The 24,342-nt window shown below is 41.3% G+C and overlaps 1 protein-coding gene across 1 annotated transcript in view; it reads right to left on the reverse strand.

The window, feature by feature from the left end:
• TRHDE (thyrotropin releasing hormone degrading enzyme) overlaps window positions 1–10,842 on the reverse strand; it is a 331,308-nt gene extending 320,466 nt beyond the window's left edge. The window contains exon 1 of the mRNA XM_072973927.1: window positions 9,938–10,842. Within this exon, the coding sequence (XP_072830028.1) occupies window positions 9,938–10,842 (905 nt within the window). The remainder of the gene's footprint in view (window positions 1–9,937) is intronic.
• Between the last annotated feature and the right edge of the window lie 13,500 nt (window positions 10,843–24,342).

Below are 24,342 nucleotides of genomic sequence, written 5' to 3' on the forward strand. Positions count from 1 at the left end.
AAATTTGCTAACATCTTGGTAATGTTTTTCCATGTTGTTTTCTACTAATATATAGTTTTTGCTTAATGAAATGTCAGTAACTTTTAGATAAAATGCACCCGTTTACAACTTTCTCTTCACATGCTTTTGCCTTACATAATATTCCTGAATCTTATCTTCAATCTTATTAATTAAAATGTCCACTGAGTTTCATATTTCTCTACTGAGGCTATTTGAAAGATCCTATGGAATTTAATATATGAGAAAAAGTATTCCCTTTCAACATTCAAGTATCTGAGAACTCCAATTTCAGTCTTTGAACAAATAGATACCATCTGCAGATATGTGAGATTTTTCGCTACATTAGGTACGTGATAGGGTTTTGTAAAAGATATAGCCAATTTTGTCCTTAAGGCCTTTGCAATCTACCTGAAAAAAAGAAAAATACATACATAAAAAATAACTAATAATACTAGGGGAAAGTTCTGTAAGAGTTCAACCAAGAGGTTGCAATGAGAATGTATTTAGTCATTAAGTAAAAACCAAAGATGTCTTTGGTATTAAGTAATTAAAGGGTGGGGAATTTATTAGGTGCAGAAGATCTAAATACCTCTGGGCTAGAAAGAAATTAATAAACCAAATATTTATGCAGAAGAAGCATGTCGTGTTCAAGTCTCTTTTTGCCTCACATTTGCAAGCCGTTAGAAAGGCTTGTAATTTAAATCACTGATTCTCAGGGTTGAAAGGAACCGTAAAGATCATCTAGTGACTTTTTCTGCAATTAATATTCTTAATGAATTCATGCACATGGTGTATATCTATGCACTGAGGGCCGGCATATATTCTGATAATGTCTAAATGAGGAAATACCAATTTCACAGTCTGGCACCTGAGGACGACTGCAATTGAATTTCAATTCAATATTTAGCAAATCAAAACAAGCCCCTTGGAAAAGAAGAGCAGTTGGGCTAGATTACATTTAGGGTCTTTTCCAAGCCTGAGATCCTGTAACTGAAGGGAAATAAACTAGTCCTTGAATCTGATGAGATGTTTTTAAAATATTAAATTACACTACTGCTAAATAGCTTTTTACTACAAAAATTAGACTGTGTTTGCTTCTTTTAGTCATCATTTTTGAGTGTTCAGTAGCATGGAGAAAAAGATAAATATATATGCTTCCTTCCCTCAAGGAGTTTATACTTTGATTAAATAAATAAAACATACGTCTAAACAGGTATCGTACAAAAGCTAGGACAACGAGGGAAAATATCTGAAGAAAGTACACTGCCCTAAAGCAAGGTAGCAAGTTTTCTCACCTTTGGCACTACTGATTCTGTTTTTTTCCCTTTGAAGTATAAGCATTGGTGATTCAGAATTCAAGACATTACTGACATTTTAAGATTGGATAATTCTTCCTTGTCCGGGGTCATGATGGGGCACTGTAGGAGGGTTAGCAGCATTCCTGGATTCTACCACTAGAGGCCAGTAGAACTCCCTCTGCCCAGTTGTAACCATCCAAGTGCCTCGACATTGTGAATGTCTCCTGCGAGGCAAAGATTACCCAGTTGGGAACCACCACTCTTAAGCACTGAAAGAATCATATGGTAGCACTCATATGCGGAATCTAAAAGAGAAAGAAGGAACGAAGGAAAGAAAGAGAGAAAAAGAGAAAGAGAGGAAGGAAGGAAGGAAGGAAGGAAGGAAGGAAGGAAGGAAGGAAGGAAGGGGAGGACACTAACGAACTCAACTACAAAACAAACAGACTCACAGATGTAGTAAACAATCGTATGGTCGTGGGGGGTAAAGGGTGGGAAGGGACAAATTTGGGAGTTTGAGATTTGCAAATGTTAACCACTATATATAAAAATAGATTAAAAAACAAAATTCTTCTGTATAACACAGGGAACTATATTCAACATCTCGTAATAACCTTTAATGAAAACGAATATAGGGCTATATATGCATGACTGGGACATGATGCTGTTCACCAGAAATTGACACATTGTAACTGACTATACTTCAATAAAAAAAAAAAAAAAGAACTGAAGGAAGGCTTTATGGAGCAAGAAGCGTTAAGAATTGGTCTTAAAGCCTAGGAAGTATTCCAAGGGTCAGAGACGGATGCAGTAGTGAACAAGTTGGCGACAGGTAGCACAGAAAGAAGCCTTTAAAAAAACTCTGACTCATGTATTAAGTTAACATCCCATTGCTCTCTTGCAGGTTTTGTCAGATCTCACAGTATTGCACATCTATCTCTAACACCTCTCTCTCCCTTGACGCTCTCCTTTCTAACGAAGAGAGCCAGTTTCAGGCTCAGTGCCCTCAACAGGCAACAGTGTCTACTGTGTTTCAAAAATACCATCTTGTCTTCACTGCATCTATTCTATGGTTGCCTTCGACTAGTGGAAGTGAGACTTCTTTTCTGCTTACTGTCATTAAAAACATCAGAGACCTCCAGAGAAGGTGATTTGGAGTAGAAAATCGTGAGTTTGGTTTCTGAGTAAATTTGAGGTGGAGTTTGAGGCGGTGGCAGTACACCAGATAGAAAAAAGCACAAAAAATTAATTAAAAAGAAGGAATGTTTTAATATACAGTAAGGATACGATGTATGTATGTAAATACAGCAAGAAGTAAAATTAAACAGCAGGAGGCAGAAGGAAATGGGGGGAAAGTACTTTGTTGTCTGTTTTTCTCCTGCTTTCTTAAACCAAATCATTTTTTATCTTTTAATGAATCCCTTATTATCATAAAAAAGTCCACTTCCAAAAGTGACATCCTGGAAGTGTTATTCTAAGAATGTCACTTTAGCATAACTAGAAAAATATGAATAAGATACATGTAGTTTAATTCTCTTCTATCAAAAATAAATTACTTGATTTCTTAACAACTTGTCTATCTGACATTTTGGTTGAGCTCAGAAGGAGAGCTTAAATCTCTGCATTGCTTCTGAAGAACTGATTTCTTATTTCTGCAGAAGTTCACTCAGTAAGCTGCTTGTGTCATTATAGTAAGATTCAGCAGAAGTAATGAAGTTGATATTGCCAACAAATTACAGTATGTGATACAAACAATTTGTGTTCCGTTATTTTCAGTTTGCCTTTTCAGAAAGTTAAAGTATGCAGAGGAAACAAACATTTGCATTATCACTGTTAGTATTCAGATTGAGTCATGACGTTTCAGGGCAGAATCCACCAAAACCAAGAGAACCTCACCACTGGCAGGGCGTCTCTGAGAGGTTTCCGTTTTGGCAAAAATCGACGCAGACCACACGTACAGCACGGTGAAAAGTGATCTTTGAACTTGCGATTGCAAATAGAATTTGCCTAGCGTTGCAACAGTGTCAGATTGCTAATAAAAACTCTCAAGATCTAAAGAAGTGATCCAATGGATCATTTAGTTACTCTTCAGCTGTCTGCCGTAACTAAACAAAGCTACAAGGTCGTCATGGAAGTGACACATGTCCCATTTAAAGTTAAGGTAGTTCATCAAAATGCAAGTTACTACTCAATGACAAAACATTTTAAGCCAAAATGGGTCCTTGTTTAGGCTGTGTATTTTTATGTACCTCAATGAGTCATTAAAACTCTGCCATTTCAGAAGAGAAGTGCTCCTGCTAAATACTCAGTGCCATAAGCAAGCGTGTAGTCTTATTTTTTTAAATAACCATTCTAGTAAACTAAAAACATAATGCAATAATGCCAGCAATATGTATGTAGGAAGTGGTGCATATGTGAATAATCGTGTTATGAAAACAGAGCATAATATTCATAATTGTTTTCCTATTTATGCACTAAGTACTCTTATCAAAAATGAGTAACTTGATCACCACTGATAAAGAGTAGTAAGAATGCTCTAAAATTACTTTCCTGAGCCATAATATTAGGTTTTCATAAGAATAAATAAAGCAGTCTCTGAGATTCATTTGTTTAATAATGTAAAAAGTGTTATGTTCTATAAAGTCCTGCTACAGGTGGAACTCAAGTAAAAAGTCCTGAGAACAGCATCTAATGACTGAGGTGCCTTTTCCTTGGGACCTGGGTTTTTCTATTTCCTGTACTGGCTTCCAGCAATAAGGAAGGCCTCTTCCCGGCCCTTGGGTCACTGATTTCTTCTTTTCTCAGTGCTGATAGACAGCAGTGCCGTAAGCAGAGATTTGTGAGTTCCTTTTGTTTCACATCCTCTTCCCGCCCTCCTCAACCCTCTCCATCTCACAGTGTCTGGACCAAGTGTGGGGTTTCCCTTCTCTCTCTTCTTCACTGTGGAAGGGCTCTGCCTCTCCCTCTCCCCGTCTTCTGAACTCTGCTCAGGGGACAAAACAAACAGCAGTGGAAGGAATGTCCACAGGGACCATTTCCCCCTGTCTTGCTTGTAAGGGGAAACCCAACATGGAGCCTAAACAACCTGGTACCAGCTCAAAGAGTAGATGTCCAGCCGTGTAATCCTGCCTGCAATCATATTTCATACCCACAGATGTGCTGACCAGTTGTCAGACACTGTTGGAAGTGCTTTATTACTTAACGCACGTAATCCTCACGATTAGCCCTATGAGATAGGAGATCATTAACCCTAGCTTCCAGATAAGGATGTCAGACACAGAACATCTAGGAAACTTGGCCAAGATCAGCAAGTGGCAGTGTCAAGACAAAAACCAAAGCAATCTGGTTCCAGAGTCCTTGAACACACTGCGCGCACACACACTTTTCAATCCAGCAACACAATCAAAAATGGCTCGATCCTATTGTTAAAAGAGTTATAAAGTAACCGACAGCAGTAATTTTAAAACTTCATTCTTTTTCCATCCTCTAATTTTTTTTTGACTTGTGTAATCACGGAGAGAGATTCGAATAATTAAACTAAAACTTCTCCCTGCAAATCCACAAAGGTCTGCACAAGGAGGAATCAATTCACCCCTGTCCCTGTACAACTAGTGCCAGAGCTCCTTAAACCCCGGGGCCGCTCGCTTAGCAGAGACGGAGAAGGCACACCTGGGGGCAGGGAAGGCAGGAATGGGGAGCCTGGCCCCCTTTACCCCAATGCAGCCCCACCCAGTAAGATCGTGCCAGCCTGACTCTACCCTCACAGCCCCACCACCGCCAGCCAGCTGCACCTGTTTGTGACTCATTGCGTATTGTCCAAAAAACTGGCAAGGGCAAGGAGTGTTTTGCCTCTTATTTATAGTCCCTCAAATTCTATGTAGCAAAATTCTGTCTGGTGCAGAGAGCACCCACTCTCTAGTGGCAAGAAGCAAGATTGCATGGGTCTTTCAAAACCTCGGGAGGAACCCAGCCACCATGGACAATCCAAAAGGACGTAAAGGACACGCAAAGGTGATGACCATTGCTGGTGGGTTGGAGGATGAGCCTGGGGAATTGGAGGGATGCCCTTCTCTACAGGATGGAAAACACTTATGTATTCAAGGTAGACTATTTCTTCCTCACTCGTTTTTTATATCATTCTTTAAAGTCATGCTTAAAGAAGTGAACCCTATTCTCCTAATCATATCGTCCAAACGTCATCACCATCCTCGAGCAACCCTAAATGGTTGCCCTGTACTTTCATGCCAAGCCCATCCACACACACGGTGGCAAAAACTGCTTGAGGAAATAAACATGTTATACAAACCAAACACAGGAAAACCAGTTGCAGGTCTGTTTTTGCTTGAAAGCGATCAGGAGCAGATAGGCTCTGTTTAGAGTTGTTCACTTAACTCTTTCACGAATAAGGTATCCTTTATTATTATTATCCAGGGTGATCAAAAAACACAGCAAGATAAACACCAACTGTATGGATTTTCCTCCCTGAATGAGTCACTATTAAATCATCAAAACTTTTTTTTCCCAATACTTTCTAGATTTAGTCTACTGGTGTTATTTTGAATTGTGACCAAAATCCAGCACTGGACTCAGTTTGGCCGTATGGTTATGTGCACCTGACAGGAAAACAATGAGCTAAGTCCATTAAGAAATCATATTTAAAAAAAAAAGTTTTCACAGAAACAAACAGTTCTCCCAGATTTTCAGTTCAGAGCCCTCTACAGAAGGGCAGAAAGCCAGGGACTCCAAACTGTTCATCCTAAGATGTCTTTTTCTCCACAGAATGAGTGGGAGAAATGAGGCTGCTTTCAACATAAAAACAATGTGGTGGATTTCTTATTCTTATTAAATATCATAATTATTCACTCATTCCAGAAAAAGTACAAGGCACCAGACTATGTACATTAATACCACAAATGATCTAATGCCTACTAATAAAATCCTCAACGCTTTTCATAAGATGCTTGCAAAGGAGGTTTTTTTTGCAATTCTCCTTGAGAACCACAACATTATCCTCCAATCCTACCTGAAAATCATGGTTTCTCTCTAAATAACCCTTGCTAGGAAAAGACCTCCTATTTCATTCTGTCTTCTGTCACCGTGGCACATCACAGACCCAAACGACGTTTGTCAAAGAAAAACGTCTCCCTTTTGAAAGTGAATAAAATGTTCATTTACTTTGGGTGAATTTCCTCTCTCAATCTGACCATCTGGATCTAAATTAAGGTACCCTACTTTGAACATGGGTATGCTCACCATCTGGCTCCCGCAAAGCGGCGCTCAGTTCAGGTAAATGAAGATGTTACCGAGTTTTAGGCAAGCATGTGCCACCCTAGGGTGCCCCGGCGTGAACACACACGCTCTGTATCTGCCTGCTAGCCACCCACCTGAGGGAGAAGTGAGTACATCTTCTGCTTAATGGAGATAATTTACTGCTGTGTGTAAACATTTCAAATTTAAGAGAATTTATGTGTTTGCAATTTTCAACAAGTGGTGAATTTCCGTTCAGCCAAATGACCAGCTGAGAGTGGGGGACCTGCCGGAAGTGGAGGAGCCTCGGGCTCTAATGGGGAGCCTGTCTTCTAACCTCTCTCTGCTGCAGTATGGGAACCCGGAGAGGTAAGTCTTCCCTGTAGGACAAAACCAGCCCCTCCAAAACCTCATGGAGGATGAAACCTTTCAGGCATTAAAGGTATAGCGCACAGAGTGACATCAAATTTTCCCGCCCTGACCTGACTCAAATTCTTTTCCTCATGCACTCTGGGGAATGAGTCAAAGAACCAGATTGACCAGGCATTAAGGAGTTGTTTCCACACAGACTACGTAAGGTGGACCGAATGGTGGTACTGCTCTTTTCAATTATTTCAAGTTGCTCAGTGTGATTCCCCGTTGGCAGATTAAATATTTATTTTCATTACAGAAATTTTCTGATAATTAAATTGGCAAAAATTATGACTAACTAAAGACCAAGATATTTAATCATCAAGCAAATGAAAATGTAGAGTTTGCGTCTGTGTCCTTTTGGAAAGTGTGTTCAAAAATGTCAATTTACATTGCACCTGGGGGACAGAATCATCACCAATGAAAGTCCAACCCTGGCTGAGTTCCTGATAAAAAGTTTCTGTTTAAAATGTCTCCAAGTAGCCAGATTAACAACAAACAAAAAAAAAAGTTTAATATATGTAGTGTTGGCGTAATTGTAAAATGGTTGATTAAACTTCCTTTGCCTTATCAATCCCAGTAGGAACATCTCAGAAATTATCATACTCACTCTGGTATTGACGGTGGGGAGAAAAAGAGAGGAACAAAGACTTTCTCTGAGATGCTGTTTAGAAATAAAACCATCCTGGGATCTCCAGAAACACCAAATCCTGTGTTTCTGATCCTGTTGGAACGCAGAGTTTAACCACATGTGCACTAGGTTAAACTCTGAACTAAGTTATTTACATCTTTGGGGAAAACTGAAGAAGAGAGTTTGAATACAAATATGCACCAGGCTACATGAAATCAGTTATGGGTCAAGTAGAACCATCTGGTGTTTTTAAGAGCCCTATTAATTTGAAAGCACTGACCAAAACAAGCTCAGTTCCACCAAATGTATTTTGGCATGACTCAAAAAACAGGATTTGTTGGAGGTTATTTATTTCATCACAGCAAGATTTATCAGTAATGATATGCAACTCCCACTACTGACATTTTGACGTAACATGCAAATTTGCCTTTTTCCCCACAAATCTGATATGACTGTGGGTTTTTAAAATTCCTTTTAATCCGTATTTTTTAGAATCCATCTGAGAAAGTGGTGGAAGGGGGTTTAAATTACCCACATCTGATCTTAGGAGTTTGAAAGTGAATAATTTATACATTCACATATAGGAGGCTTGAACCACCACATAACGGCTAAAGCATTGGGCAATTTATTTGTATGAGGTTACTGCATCACACTCTATAAATAATAAAACTCCTGTGTTCTCCCAAAACACAGCAGAATTTCCCCCAGCTTCTTACACAGTATCAACTTCTGAGAGTTTCTAGACACGATGAGCCCTGGTCCACAGGAATCAGAAAACCAAAGTTGAAGTCCCAGCTCTCCACTAACACGCCTGCTGGCCTCAGCAGTTGACCTGGACTACTCTGATCCCAAGTTTTCTGCTGTTGTGAGACTCACCTGAGAGCAGAGGAGGCTCTCCCAGTGGCATCATTACTAATCGCCAAACTGCCTCCACTTCTAAGGTGGTCGATTTCATTTTTAAGTTCATTTTGGTTGTTCCCTGGTCCTATAGTCATTTAATTAATCAAAGTGATTTTAAATGCAATAGGCTGGGGCAAAAAGCACAAATCACTTGTTTATTCATTCAACAATATACTTGAAGGCTTACAACCATGGGACACTCATCACAGCTAACAAGTACGGTGGGCATGCTCTACGCCAAGCACAGAGTTAAGGGCTTTTCGATGCATTTACTCATGGACACCTGCAGCAATTCCATGAGGATAGTAGTAGTATTATCCCCAAATTAAAACTGAAAGTGTGGGTTCTGGAGCCAAGCTGCCTGAGTCTAGACCCTGCTTTGTAGGCTCACTATGTGACAAGTTACTTGACTTCTCAGTGCCTCCATTTCCCCATCTGTAAAACAGGGAGTGTTGAGAACACATATCCCATTGGATTCTTGTAAAATTGAGTTAGTATAAGGTTCTCATTAAGCACTAGCGGTAGTCACTGTCAGAAGCTGGTGACTGAGTTCATTAGCTTTCTCAAACCTTCATCACAGGTAGAGTTGCAGCTGGAATTCGAACCCAGTTCTGTTGGACTCTAAACAAGTGGTGAAAAGCCCCACAGCCTCTCAAAAAATAAGAAACATTAAACAGCCCAAATCTAAAAAGCATCAAAGGTGCTCGCTAACAAGGCATTAGGGGCTGGCTGTTAGTTTTTCCCCCTTTCACCGCTGGAGTCACTTCCAGAGGCAGTAACTGAGGACCAAACCCGAGTCACTGTGTTAGGAGAGAGCTGGCCGCACTGGTAAAAACATTTCCCGCTGGCGTTGGCCAAAGGTAGCCGCCGCCATCAATTCCCCTTACTCTGTCACCAGGACTGGCTCTTACTGCTCAGTATCTCAACTTGCAGTTTTGGAAAACTTCAAGAAGCCAAAGTCTACCCTCTGCTCTGCCTGCCAGAAGCGGGAGTGGTGGGGGAGGGGAGGATTCTGCCCGGCTTACCCCGTCCTGACCTCTTAGCCGGTGCGCGGCTGCCCTGGCCTCGCGCTCACGCATTTTCCCTCGACGGTAACTTGCCAACTTTTGATGGGACCCTGGCCTGGCATCGCTCATATTACACACTATCCTTTAAAAAAAAAAAAAAGAGCTGTGTGCCCCGGCTAGCTAAGGAACTTTGACAGAGCAGGGAGTCCCAGGAGAGAGGGGTGGCATTTAGCACTGGTGAGTGAGTTGTGAAGTTGGCGCAGTGAGAACCCAGGCATCTGGGAGACCCGGATAGTTCTGTGCGATGGTCCTACCCTGCCTTCCCTTCCTCCATCCCTCGCTTCCGGTTATCGGAAGCTAACTGCGTCCCCGGGGTCGCCCGCTGCCCAGCGGTTTAGAGCAGCCTGGCTGGGTGGGGCGGTGCCGGGCACCGCCTCCCTCCGTACCTTCTCTCCCCGTGGAGCACGTAGGAGCTGCGGAAGAAGCCCAAGAGCTCGTTCTCGATCAGGGCGTTGTAGATGATCTTCAGATTGTAATTCCTCTGCGCATCCAGGGTCCTATTCAGCACCACCACCAAGACCTGGGTTTGCGGGTAGAGGAAAAAGCCGGCCACGGGAACCGCCCCGGCCACGCGGTCCTCGGCCAGCTGCACCTTCTCGACCGCAACTCGGGAGGCGTGCAGCACGACGTAGCGGGTGGCGTTCCGGCACGCGATCTCCACGTTGACCTCCCCGGAGAAGGTGAAGTTCTCCATGAAGGCGGTGAGCATCAGATTGTAATGCAGCGGCTTAAGGTGGCCCGACAGGCGCAGCTGCGTCCACGGCTGCCACTGCTCTCGCTCCTCCTCCGACGGCGGCTGAGCGGACGAGGTCTCAGGGGTGGCTTCCCCGCCCGCCTCGGGCTGCGAGGAGTCCCCGCCAGCGTGGTGGTTGCGCCGGGCCGACCCCGGAAGGCTCTCGTTGCTGCCGCGCCCCGGGAAGCTGGCTGGGTGGCCGTCGGCGCCGGGCGGTACGCTTGCCCCACACTCGTCGAAGCGCAAACTGAGCAGCACTGCGAGCATGGTGACCGCGAGCAGCGCCACGATGGACACGGCGAAGGCCAGCACCAGCCGCTTGTGCACCGTGATGTGGCGCTCGGTGGTGCGGGGTCGCACCCCCACGGAGTCTGCCCATGGGTCCGAGAGCCCCCTGCCGCCGGCCCGGAGCGCGGCGTCGTTCTCCCCCATGGTGGCGGCGAAGGGTGAGCAGCTCTTCTGAGCCCCCTCCTCCTCCTTCTTCTTCTTCCTCTTCTTTTTCTTCTTCTTCTTTTTCTTCTCCTCCTCTTGTTCCCCCCGCTCGCCGTCCAGGGCCATCACACTGCCTCCTCCTCCTCCCCCGCCCCCTCCGGCACCCCCCGCGGGCGGGCCACCCGGGCCACCCTCAGCGCAAGCATCAGAGAGCGCACGCGGGCCGAGGGCGCGACGCCAGCTGGGACCCTGGGGAGACTGGCCCGGGTTCTTTTAAGACGGGCTCTGGCCGCAGGCGACAGCAACCTCGGCGGGCCCCATCAGCCCCGCCTCTCTCCGGACACCGGCGGCCGAGGCGCGGGGCGGCGAGCTCTGGGACTCGCCCAACTTGGAAAGCGTCTCGTTCGCCCCAGCGCGCGCTACTTCTCCTGCGGGCGCCGGGCTCCCGGGCACATGCTGCCCCCGCCCCTGTGCGCCTGCGGCTCCCAGCTCTCCCTCCCCAGCGCGGAGCTAGCGCCTGGCTTTCCGCGGGAGCCTTCCAGCGGGTCCTCGGCTGGCAAGGACAGGGATCGGTGGAGAGGGAAGTTAGGGCTGCCGCGCTCTCTCCCTACTCCAGCGGCGGCGTTCAGTCCTCTGGGTGGGATGTGCTCGCAGCAGCGGTGGCGGCGGCAGCGGCTTCCGAGCCATGCACCCCGCAGCCAGCCGGGGACGAGAGGATGGCCGGGGAGGAGGAGACCGGGATGAACCAGCCCGGTGAAGTCCCAGGGCCGCAGAGCTGCGCCGGGAATCTGTCCTGGAGAAGCCTTCTCCTCCAGCCTGGATACTTTAAGCAGTGGTGGCGGCAAACAGCGTGAGGTTGCAAACTGGACAGCGAGCCTCCCCCATGCCGACGTTGCTCTGACCTCTGGAGATGACACGTGAGCAAGAAGTGTCCAGCCGGGCCATCCCTTCAGGTAGATGAAGCTCCGGGTTTGCTCCGTATCCCCGTGGGGAAAGCCGGAGTGCGTGTGTGCGAGTGAGTGTGCATGTGTGCGCGCGTGTGTGTGCGTGAGCGTGTACACACAGGCTCCAGGTCTAGCTTACCAAAGCTACTCTGGCTGCATTCGGGGACTGAAACTCCCAGCGCAAGGCAAAGGAGAGAGCGGGAGAGCGCGAGGAGGCAGGGCGGGCGCGAGGGAGGGGAGCGGCTGAGCGGCAGAGGCAGGCGCTGCGAGATTAGAGAGCTTTTCTCCGCTCTGTCGCACCAAACACCCACAGCCACAGAGGGGGTTGTTGAGCCGCCCGCAAGAAGTACATTGTAAATCTTCAGCGCAACGAGCCCCGCAGTCACCCCTCATCCCGACTCTGTAGCCCCACCGCGCCTCCGCGGAGGGATCGTTGGAGCCTTCGGCTATTAACGCCGAGAGGCAAAGAAGATCTTGCTGGGGAGACGTAGCTGTCTCAGATTTCCCATCAAGCTCGCCAGAGGGTTTGGAGGACTGTTGGTAAATGGAAATGAATTCTCCAGAGCCTGACTACGTATATTAGACTCTGTGTGTCCAGGTGTGCGGTATGAAAATCAGGTTTAGCAAGAAAGCATTAGAAGGCTCCGGCAGCAACGGCTAAAGAAAAGAGATTTTTTTCCCCGTCGAGTAATTTTTTTTTTTTAGATTGAGGCAATGATTAAAATATAATACCTAAAGTGTAATAATTTTCGGGACCCAAAACTTGAGGCTGAAAAAAGCTAGAGACATAAGCCACATTACTTTAGACTTAGAACGGTCAACAAGTATATTCTGTGATTGGTCAGTTTTTCACTTCGCCTAGCCGCAATTACTTTTTTTTTTTTGAGTTTTCAGTGTTATCATGAACGTTGTTTAAACTTTTTTTAGAACAGTTATCAATAGGAAGTGTTTGCTGACAGCAGGATCATCAAAACAGGTTCACTGACCATTGGCTGGTCATCGATTCTCGTCTAAGTTTGCAGAAGTCTTAAATTATAGTGCAGAGTTGTGTATGAGCATATGGGATACCTAAGCCATAGAATTTGTGTCAAGAACTCTAACTGGAACAGTATTCAGAAAACAGACACCCCAAAGGTAACAGCTCACAGGCAGGAGTCTCTAGTTTCTAATAAAACAAAGTGTGATGGGCCAGAGTCAATTTTTTTTAAGTGCAGAATAAAAAGAATGAAGTAATTTCTTTTCCCGTGTTTCTTTCACATTTCCAGATCCTGGAGGCATTTTAAAAAAATCATGTCCATAATTATTTTTCCTACAAAAAGGAATGTTTAATACCACTCTAGCTTTGGAGTCCTGAAAATATACATTAAAATACTGTGTTTGGCTTTAAAAGCATGACCAAAGAGAAGAGCCCAAACAGGCATCAACTTCAACTTAAAAACTGCTGAAAACACAGCCCTATTCCATGTAGCTCTTTGCCATTTATCCCCAGATGGGATACAATTCCAGTGCCATACATTCTAAATGTCCACGTGAATCCTTTTTAAAAGCTGATAAAAAAGAAGTGCCTAGATGGGGCTTTTTTTTTTTTTTTGCGTGTTGTATGTGGGCCGTTAGCAACAGACCAAGGGAAATGCCACATTCTGTTCAAGTTACTTTTTTCTGCTCTGTTTTTAAATCTCTGTGCTCCTGCTGTCCATATGTATCTGCCTGTATGCATTTTAAGAGTTGAGGAGTCAGGGTGCCTTAGCTGGTTTTAACAGAATCGAGAAACATACTACAGGCAGGCAGAAAGAGCTGTGTGACTCTTAGCAGCTCACCAAACTTCTCTGACCTTAGGGTCCTAATCTGGCAATTCAGGATTACTGATCTAAAATCCATGGCTTCAACACACTTGGATTATCAGAGGGATCTGGAACCACCCCCCAGAAGTCTAAGAACCACTACTTAAATGAAGAGGTTACACACTAAAGGATCTTTAAGACCTTTCTCTAAAATGCTATCAGCCCAGAAAAGATTCAAAGAAGGCTTTTTCTGTTCTTCTTTGTATTTTATCCATGTACTTTTGAAAATTACTACAAGGCAACTCTCAAAGATTTCAGAATTAAAGAATATATTCACCAGTTAGTAAAGGCTCTCCTGACTGTGATTAAATTAGTGGATGGATTCTTTGGGGGACCTAAGTGGAGTGGACACAAGCTTATTAACCTGGAGTGAACACAACTCATTAAAATGCTGATTCCCCTAAAATGTAACTGGACCCAGTAAACTCAATATCATGGTCAAGTGGGTAAGTATTTCTTCCTCTCATATCCATGTTACAAAGTTCCCATGACTTCTTTTTTTAATTTCTGGAAGTATAAAACCTACTTCTGAGAAGCAAGCACTTTGGTAAAAATAACTTTTCAATTTTATTTTTTAGAGAATGTCTGTTCCACCCTCCTTAAACCCCCCCAAAAAGGCAAAATTTCACATTGTGTATCTAAGAAAAAATCTTAAAGAGATGACTCACCAATATTCCTATGAAGGTGTTGTTTTCAGTGCTGTAGATCACTAAATTGGAGGTGGTTTGACTTCACCAGTGCTAGGAACATGCAGTGGAATAAAACTTTCCAAAGTGCCTCAGAAACACATTTCTCATTGGGAGAACTTATGATTATTTTCTTTAGCCAATAAATGTCTTTAAAGCCATTTTTTTTGGCCATATCTGATTTAGGAGTGTGTACAATGATTAATATACAGAAGGCCAAACAGAAGTTATTAATTAAATCTACACCTGGGTCCTGTGAATAATCCAAATGAACTATTTTCAGTGAATGTGCTGGCTTCAGAGTCTTTACTCTGATTGTTTACACTTGAAGTGCTTTTTTTTCTTTCCTTTCCCACTGGTCTGTATATAGAGGCACAATTTAAGTGCCATTATATACTCAGCCCCTTCAAATATGCTTAACACTTCATATCCAGAAGCAGCTTGGCTTAGGAGAAAGAACTAGATTCTGGTCTGCCCTCACCTGCCTACATTATCCTAACTCTGCTTAAGTGAGTCAGTTCCTTGACGTGTTAATGTCAGGAGTTAGATGCACCACGTAACTTCAAAGATCTCTTCCTGTTCTCAAATTCTGCAAAAGAAATTCCAAAGCTAATATAACCAGTCTCTTTATTTTCTCAAGGGATTTTTAATTAGTATTCTCCAATGAGAAGCCAAAAATATCAATTAAATACTAAAAGTTGAATGGGTAAAGAGACTCTACAAAGTACACTGTACTAGCAAAAGTATATGGAGAATAGAACAGCCCCTGCTCCTCTGGCAGGGAAAACAGGACTGATCAATTTTATGAGAGGGGTGTGCCCCAAAGACCTCACAATTGGAGACCAATGCTGACAAGTGAGTGGTGGGAGTCTCTGTTCACCAGCTAAAGTGCCGCCTTGTGACACTAGAGGCAATTTGAAATTTGAGATTGTGAGAATTTGATGAAATTTTTAATGTGGGGAAACTCACAACACTGCAAACCTTATGAATACTTTTATAATGCGTAATTTCAAAATACCATTTGGACCACTGCATCTACTGACACTGGTAAAGGGTTTCACATAAGAAATACCCTTCTGGATAGAAATTCTTCAAGGTTTTACAGATGGAAAGAGGAGGATTAAAATTAGCCATAATTGAGACAGTGCAATTTCATAATGTCTGTAGTTTGCCAACTACAGTTAACACCCTGATTTAACTGTTAGTTGTCTGGCTTCTATTTATTTAAAAAGATTAATCTGAATTGACATTATATCTAAATGCAATTGTGTCTTCTTTTCTCACATAAAAACCTGTGAAATTATAAAGTGGTTTTAAAAGGAAAACATACCCTACCCTATTAATATATGACTACATGTTATTTGGCCTAGAAAAGTCTCAGGATTATGCTTACAACAAGACAGAACAAGTATTAGCGCATCATAAAGGCTTCTCTGGATGGCAAATGTAAGGAAAAGCATAACTTTCTATCCGTAGTGTCATTACCAATTCTAGAATTAAAAGTTATATCCAGGGAGGAGAGAGCTAGGATCTCAAAAAAGTTGTACTGTGATCTGGGGGTTGTAATGCTAGGTTAAAACTCTTCAGTGTTCACTGTGGGATCTTTGGTTTATGATCTCAGTAAGAAAGCTTCATAAAAAGGCAAAGAATGCATCATGGAAATGTTTACAGTTTACTCATGAAATCTGCAAACATAACATAAAGCAAATTCTAAAAGCAGAATAGAAATTGGGTAACTTCAGAGATGTTTCTGTTGAACTAGTCAATTTGTCTAGTAGTTCAAGAAATGGAAATAGTATGTATACCCAGATAATATTTACCATAAATTTAAGTTGTTCAAATCCATGTTTCTGGATAAATATGGCAGTAATAAAATGATAATAATAATAATAATAATAATAACAGCTAAGATTTTTCTAGGGTTTGCCTTGCACCAAGTATTTGTCTAAGTGCTTTGTTATCTTATTTAATCATAAAAATAACCACATCAGGTCAATGCAATTATTCGCCCCATTTGACAAATGAGGAAACTGAGACTCAGAGAGATGGAATACCTTGCTCAAAGTCATGTAATCAGTAGAGTCAGAATGCACAACTCTGTCATCTATATGCTTAACCATTATGTCATACGACATCCTGAAAAGTAAGCCAGATAACTACCCAACTGCGTAATTGATTTTTTATAAACTTTTTTTTTTGCATGGGGGAGGTAATTAGGTTTATTCATTTAGTTAGTTTTTTGATGGAGGTACTGGGGAATTGAATCCAGGACCTCATGCATGCTAAGCCTGTGCTCTACCACTGGAGCTATACCCTCCCCCTCATAATTGATATTTGCTGCATAAATTGTCAAGTCAGGGCCAGGCAGAGTGCTGGAGGTGTAGCACTGAACCGAACAGTCATGGTTCTCTCCGGCATTGGAGAGTCAGTGCCCAGCACATGCTAAGTGCTGTATGAGTAGTTATTAAGTGAAATGAATAGAGAAAATGTTATATGACCCTGAGCAGAATAATGATTGTAGTTTTATAAAGGAACGATAGAAAGAAAAAAGGAGAGCATTATTCATCCTTGATTGAGAACGAAGTAGCTGAAAGAGTTGACTGTAGCTTATTTTCATTCTGCAAAACAAGCAGTTTATATGCCTTAGAAATCTTACCTCTTGAAGGCATTAAGAATTGTATCTTTGACTCGGGCTTCTGTGACAATTCAAATTTACATGATTTGAATGTGCCTCACCTCTTTCAAACCATGAAAAGTATCTGCTTCAGATGTACACATATACAGCTATGAATGTAAAGTCACATAAAGACAGACTATTCTGTTGTATTTCTTCCATATGTATCTTCTAACCCATATGTTTTTCCGTTTTTCCCTCTTTGCCATTCATGTATTCACTCTTCTTCCATTTAATGATAAAACATACTATTTCTTAAAACCTGCACTTACTACATATACAGATACACATTTGTTTGATACATAAATGTTTATCACTATAGCTTTTTAAGTGAGGTAATTACACAGTGTATTATATAACTAAGTTGAAATTAGATCTTAAGTGTTCTCACCACAAAATGAAATGATAATTATGTGACATGATAAAGGTATTAGCTAACGCTAGAGTGGTGATCATGGTACAATATATTAACGTATCAAATCAACACATTGTCCACCTTACACTTAGACAATGTTATGTGGGAATTATATCTCAATTTTAAAAATAAAATAAAATTACTTAACTATTGGGGTAATTACAAGATTTTCTTAAATTTGAATAGCAAATGCTCATTGTCAATGGGTTGATAAAGAAATTAGGATAAATATGGTGAAGTTTTTCTCTTTCAGATAATGAAGAATCTTGAGGTTGCATACTTGAAAGCTGATTTTGGTTTTTCTATGGTGCATTTTACTTTCAGTAATATAAAATACATAATACTTTTACTGTGTCGGTATTCTAATAAAAGATGCAGTGATTTCTGAGTGAGAAACACATCTTCTGTTAGAAAATGTTTCACAAGCTCTATAGTGTATACATAGAACACAATAAAGTAAAAACTAAAATTGCATTGTTTTCCAACTCATTGAATTCCTACTTTGAAACCAAGAAAACAAGTGAGTCATAGTATTTCCCCTCTGGTTTTAGGCCTGTGCAGGAGTGGTGTATCTCTTAATCATGAACTGAAGAATAGCCTCTTTTTGGGGTCTCTGCCTTCTCCTTGCTCATAACCAGAGATGTTTGCTAGAGAAGACCCAGCTCCTTCCACCACGTGGCCCTGTAACTAAGGACCCACCTGCCTCTCCTCTCTCAGGGTCATGTACTAAGACAATGCCAATGTCACACCATTTTTACTTTCTCTGTGCCTGGGTTTCTGAGAACATTTCCCCATTCACGTCCAGGAAGTATTCTCCATGCGCCTTGAAAGTTAGGTGAAATATGTATTTGGGGATCCAAGAATTACTTTTGGAATTCAAACAATTAGACTTGGGCTAAGATGCCTTATTCTTGGTGGTTTAAAAAGTTGATAATATGCTATTACTACAAAAACAAGCATACCTCAGAGATACTGCAGGCTAGGTTCCAGACCACCCCAATAAAGCAAATATTGCAGTATAGCAAATAACTTGTGGTTTCCCAGAGCATGTAAACATTATGTTTACACTATACTGTAATCTATTGTGTGCAATAGTGTAATACCTAAAAAATACATACTTTAATTTTAAAATATTTAATTGCTAAATATCGCTAACCATCATTTGAGCCTTCACTTTGATGTCATAGTAACATCAAAGACCACTGATCACAGATCATCATAACAAGTATAATAATAATAATGAAAATTTTGAAATATTGCGAGAATTACCAGAATGTAACACCGAAGCAAAAAAGGGAGCAAATGTTGTTAGAAAAATGACACCAATATGTATAGGGCTGCCACAAACCTTCAATTTGTAAAAAAAAACGCACTGTCTGTGAAGCACAATAAAACAAGATGTGCCTGTATTAAGAGTCTAAATATATCATTTTACTATAAATAGCATACTGTTAAATAGGTCACTTTTTTACATTTATATTAAGAACATGAAGTGCTAGACACTATTAAAACATAAAAAACAAATGATCATAATTTATAACCATACAATGGTTGTGGAGTCTGGGAAAAAAAAAAAAACTTCCCTACGAAAGAACTACACAAAAATATTCAGACTACTAACTCTTCTGTAAATATAATCAGCGGCTTGATTAAATGAAACTTTATTTTTTTATTCCAGTGCCGTCTGTAGGAAAAAAAGCAATGCACGTGATGTGAATTTTTTGCGTTATTAACATATGAAGATTTGGATGATCATTTCATGAAATTGATTTAATTCTCATAATAGAATTGATTTAGTGTAAAAGTTGCCTGTGATCTTTACTTTTGTCACTTTTCTCTTTAGTGCCACCTTGTGGGTTAGTCAGTAACAATAAATACAGACGGTTTTGAGTTGGGGATTTTTTTCTTTCCCTAGGCTGTGTTAAAGCTAGTCTTAGAAAGTAGTGTCATCAAACTCAGCTGTGAAGCAGTTTCTTTGTTTTCTCTGAGTAGCAGCCACTTCACTAGAAGATATTTGCCATAATTCTGCAATTGGCCATTCAAGCTACCAGAACCATTTCTCAGCGATTGAAAATATTGGCGTCTACACAAAAATCGATGTTCATTTACAGGATAATCACCAAACTTATCTTGGATAACATCAGTGGTAGCCTCGAACTTGTGATTTTTTTTCCATAAGAAAAATGTTTTATTAACTCGGTATCTTGATTTCTACAATAGTATCCCATGAGAATTAATTTTAGGTGATTCGAAACACTGCGTATTCCTGTTTAGGGAGAAAAAAAAAAAGCCGTATCTGATTTAGTCTTGTTTGCGCTTACTACTAACACCAGACTGAATTTGCATCGAGTTACCTAACTCAGTTTATTTTTTAATAATGATGCTGCAGTTATAAGGAAAAAAGGAAAAAGTCAGTATAGTAGGTCGGAAGGTCTCTTTTATTGGAGACACACAGGAAATGTGTTATATTTTCCCTAAGACCCTCCATATATTAGAGATGCCATAATAATCTTTTGAATACCTAAACAAAAAAGAATAGTTTCTCCTCTTAAAAACCTAAACATTGTAGTTTTTTGCTAAGTTTTTTTGTGGTATGATGAAGAAATAAATCTTTGAATTGCATTTATAGAGTCATTTCACAGCAAGTGAAAATGTGTAATCTGGTCACTTTAAAAGTATAAATGTCCGTATCTGAACTCCTCCTGCCCTATTAGGAGTTGAAGGTTGTACCATGTGTTATTCAAAAAGTAATTTTCCCTGGATGTGAAATAAGGCCTCAGATGTGACCTCTAACCTGCATGTTATAAGCTATCAGTTATGTATGCTGGAAGCACACCAACAAGAGAAAAAAACTTTAAGTGTTGTTATAGGCTTGCTAAAATCTTAACACCGAACCAAGCAGCCAAAAGCTATCAGTATGTCAGGCTGCAAAAACTTAGAATTTAACTCTCTCATCATTTTTAACTTGAACAAGTCTTTTACCTTGGCCCTAAAAGTAGCAGGCTGTGTTTCCCAACTGAGGAAATGCGTTTTAATTATTAACTTTTGTGCCCTGTGATATTTTAGTTTCTCCATGCTATTATGACAGATACCCAGTTTCCCAGGGATCTGGTACAGGAGCAAATTAAAAGATGCCTTAAAATGGCAACATTCAATCTATAGTCCTCCATGGAAACTTTCCACAGCTACCGTTGTTAACAAGTCGGTGTTCTTAGAGTTTAACCAAAAACAAAAAACAAAAAAACACACTAGGGAAAGGGCTTTCTAATCTGGGGACCACGCAAAGTTGTGACCATTTTTCCACTTGGGCTTCACCTTCAGCTTATTAATAATCAAGATGTGTCAATTCAACTACACTTCAATTAAGAATAGTAATAATAATAATAATAATAATAATAATAATAATGAATCTTCTTTCAGTTTAAGCTGAACAAACTACTGTGTAATGCCACCTACCAGATTCCCTGGACACGTGCTGCTGTTGACCGTGCAGGGTCTGCACCACATTCAAATAAGTGGTACCTCCATTTGCCACACATTTTAACTCCAGGGATGAATTTTAGCCTTTCCTCATTTTTATGATATCAGTGTAAAATATATGGGGTCTTTAAAACGGGTTACAAAGCAGCAAAACACATTTCGTATCTACTCCGTTACAGATTCCAAATTAAGCAGATCCTAATTAATTGGGTTACATTATTTAACAAGAGCCTTTCACTTTAATGTCAAAAGGCTTTTATGATGTCTGTTCAGTTCCTCTTAAAGTGAGACTGAGCAAAATATTTTCTTGACATTTCTGAGAATTTCATTTTCAGTCTCAAAGTATCATTTATTCCTTTAATCTTCTAATGCGAGAAAGTAATGAATATTTACTTTGTTTCCATTCATTTTTAGAAGCCCTCATCTTCAACTAGGTAAACTCAGGAAGTGATAACTATTAATGTTCTCTTTTGTCTTCTAGACAGAAAATCAAAGCTGTTCTTTAAGGTCAAAGATGTGTTTAAAATCAACGTGTGTCCACAAGTTAACATTAATGTTGACAAACACTTTCCATGGTCACTATATGCAGTTTGGGTGGGTGGGTGTCTGCATCTATGTCTGTCTACCGATACAGATATGGAGATGGATATAAATTGATGAGAGAGGTACACTGTGTTTCTGCATGGTCTGAATAAGGGTGTGTGGCCGTCGCCGTGCGAACCCGCAAGGTTATAAAGTGCACAGATAGTTCTCCGTGCCCCTCCTGCATTTTCAGTGCAGGCTACCACGATAGCCAGATAAGTTGTGATATGATAGTCACCCAAATGTATAATTCTAAAACCATGATTTCAGGGTCATTTCTTTACATCTATGTGATTTACTGATAGGAATTCTCTGTTCAACATTCAGAGCTCCATAGCGGTTCTCTCTGAAGTGTTCAGAGCAGGTGACTACCTTCCAGGTAGGATGCACAAATAGTCAAGGTGCTAATGACACTGTAAAATACAGACTGCATCATGAACTGAACAGAACGAGCCCTCAGATCTGATGGCCTAAGGCTCAAAATATGACACACCTCAGACCTCCCGGCAAGTTGAAATTGCATGAAAAGAAGGGAGTGAACTGTGGTCCTCACCTTCGCATCGCTTCGCCAGCCTTCCTATCCCTGCCCGCCTGAGAGGGGAGCTTCTGCTCCATAGACAGACTGCCAACAGCAGAGCTTCACCTCCTGTCACTTTCTACAATTCCAGAACTGATCGGGCCTGAGGAATTTTATCTTCTAGTTGTTCCATTGTGAACCGACTTAATTAGGTTTTTCCCAAAGTGCAACATTCTCCAATTCTTTCTCAGGAGGGCAGATTGAGGAGGCACAGAATCAGGTCCAAGCAAAGTGAAATTTTTTTTAATTAATTCAAACAATGATGCCATGAAAAAGCACTTTGAATTTTTCAATTCCCAGGCAATTGGTTCTAACAAGAAAAACATTCTAAATGACCCACATGCCTTCATTTATTAGTCTAGAGCTCGTGCCCCAGCAATTATTTGCAGAGGTAATATATAGAACATCATGGTGATTTAGTTGCTATTCTAATACTGTTTTGCCCACAAACTCTATAGAACTGAACGTGTGTCAGAAAAGAGAAGTGACTGTAAGAGAAGGCTTTCTGATAAACAAGAGAGTATGTAAAAGTAAAGGGGAAAAGAGCCAAAATCCACTTTATAAAAAAAAAATCAAATTCTGCAGAAGGTGAACATCACAGACATCATTGCTTACTTATTGATAACAACTTAAGAGTAACCTAGAATTTCTCCCTAACCTTCAAATTATATTTCTGCCCATCAGAGTCTCCTGGGGAGAAGTGTCTCATGAAACCATCACCTGATTTTGTAAAGTCCAGGCAACGTTAAACAAAACTGGATATTCTTCATTCACCCAATAGCCATTCAAAAATGTTATAGATAATGAACAGTAAATAAAACAAGTTAACAGTGCTTCAACTGATAGATAATTTTCACATCCTTTGGAATCCAGTCCAGGACCATCAAGATCTAGAAAAATACAACAGCCACTAGGCTTTTTTTTTTTTCTCAGAAAACCATTATCTACTTCCTTGGTAGTTATTCAATGACTCAGGAAGGGGAGGGAGGAGCCTAAAATTCTTATGTAAATCCTTCTTAAATTGTGCCTTGCAACATACCATATTGCATGAAATGGATCTTAAGAGGGTAGTATATAGAAATTACTTTCCAACTTTATAAATTGATATTGACTTTATGGAAAGCAGTATTAGCAACAGCTATCAAAGTTCCCAAATCTAAAAACTGTCGCCAGACTTCTGAGCTATCCTGTATTGTAACCGCTGGCACGACTCTCCCACTGGAACAAAAGCTTCTTCAGGGCAGGAAACGTGTGTATTCATTTATATCCCTGCAAAGCAAGAAGGTCTCTGGGATATACTGAGTTCTTAATAAGTTTACGGTGATGAGTGAATGGTCCATTCAGTATTTGTCAGCAATTTCTTGGCCCTTATTTCTTCTTTCTCTGGTTCTGGACTTCTCCCGTCCTCCCTCCCCACCCAGCACTCCTTGGCCTCCATGCCTGGTCGGGGTGCTCTTCAGCTTGGCCTCCTATGGATGGCCCCTACTGGAGTTGGTCCTAGAACCAAGACCCTGCTCTTTCCTCCCCTGGCCTAGAACCATGGCATCTGAGTATTTGATGAAAGCATTTTTATCGACGTTTTTCGAGGGAATGAACTAACAAACAAAACTACATCATTTCCCTGAATAAGCCAGGAGTAAGTAGGTAAGATCTAGAGTTGGCATCTGATCCTCTCAGCTTCAGTTCTGGAGACCAAAGCGACACGTTCTCCCAGAGGGAGAATTTGACTAGGTGTTGAGACAGTTTAGGCCTCAAGGCGTCATACTTTACCCAGGAGTGAGATTCTGCAGTTGGCTTACAAAGTCAGAAGCACCTGTGGTCAAATTCTCCCTTGGAAATGTCCCTAACCTGCCCACAAAAGGCAGAAAACCGTGACCTGGGGTCCCATTTCCTATGCAGAGCAGTGTGCACATAAAGATGTAAGTACAAAGCATGTGCAGAGTATACAATATTTACTTAGATTGAATTTGACTAAATCAAGCATCCATATCTGTTTTAATAACACTGCTCCCAGTTCACTGCTGTGTTTCTATGATGCCAAGATAGCCAGTTAATGCAGAAAGTTCCATTAATAATGATGGCAATGCCTGCCTGCCCTTCTTTGCAGCAGGCAGCTGGTGTTGGATCACTGAACTAGGATCAAAAGAGTAGATAGAAACATACGGTTTTACAGGTATGGATTTACATAGATATTTAAATGCAGGTGCATGTCTACATATATGTGTGTGTGTGTGTGTCCACTGAGGGCCCCTGAGTAGCAATGAGCAAACTTAACACCCAAGTCTTGGCTGCTAAGTACATCTTTTCAGGGCTCACTGGAGATTCTAGAGGTGGGTCAGGGAAAGAGTTAGATGAGCTTTGAACATGCTCGTGTGCCAGAAAATAAAGAAGTTCTCAAAAGAATGATGGGGATACAACCAAAGAACA

Source organism: Vicugna pacos, chromosome 12 (assembly GCF_048564905.1).
Source record: "Vicugna pacos chromosome 12, VicPac4, whole genome shotgun sequence".
Classification (NCBI taxonomy): domain Eukaryota; kingdom Metazoa; phylum Chordata; class Mammalia; order Artiodactyla; family Camelidae; genus Vicugna; species Vicugna pacos.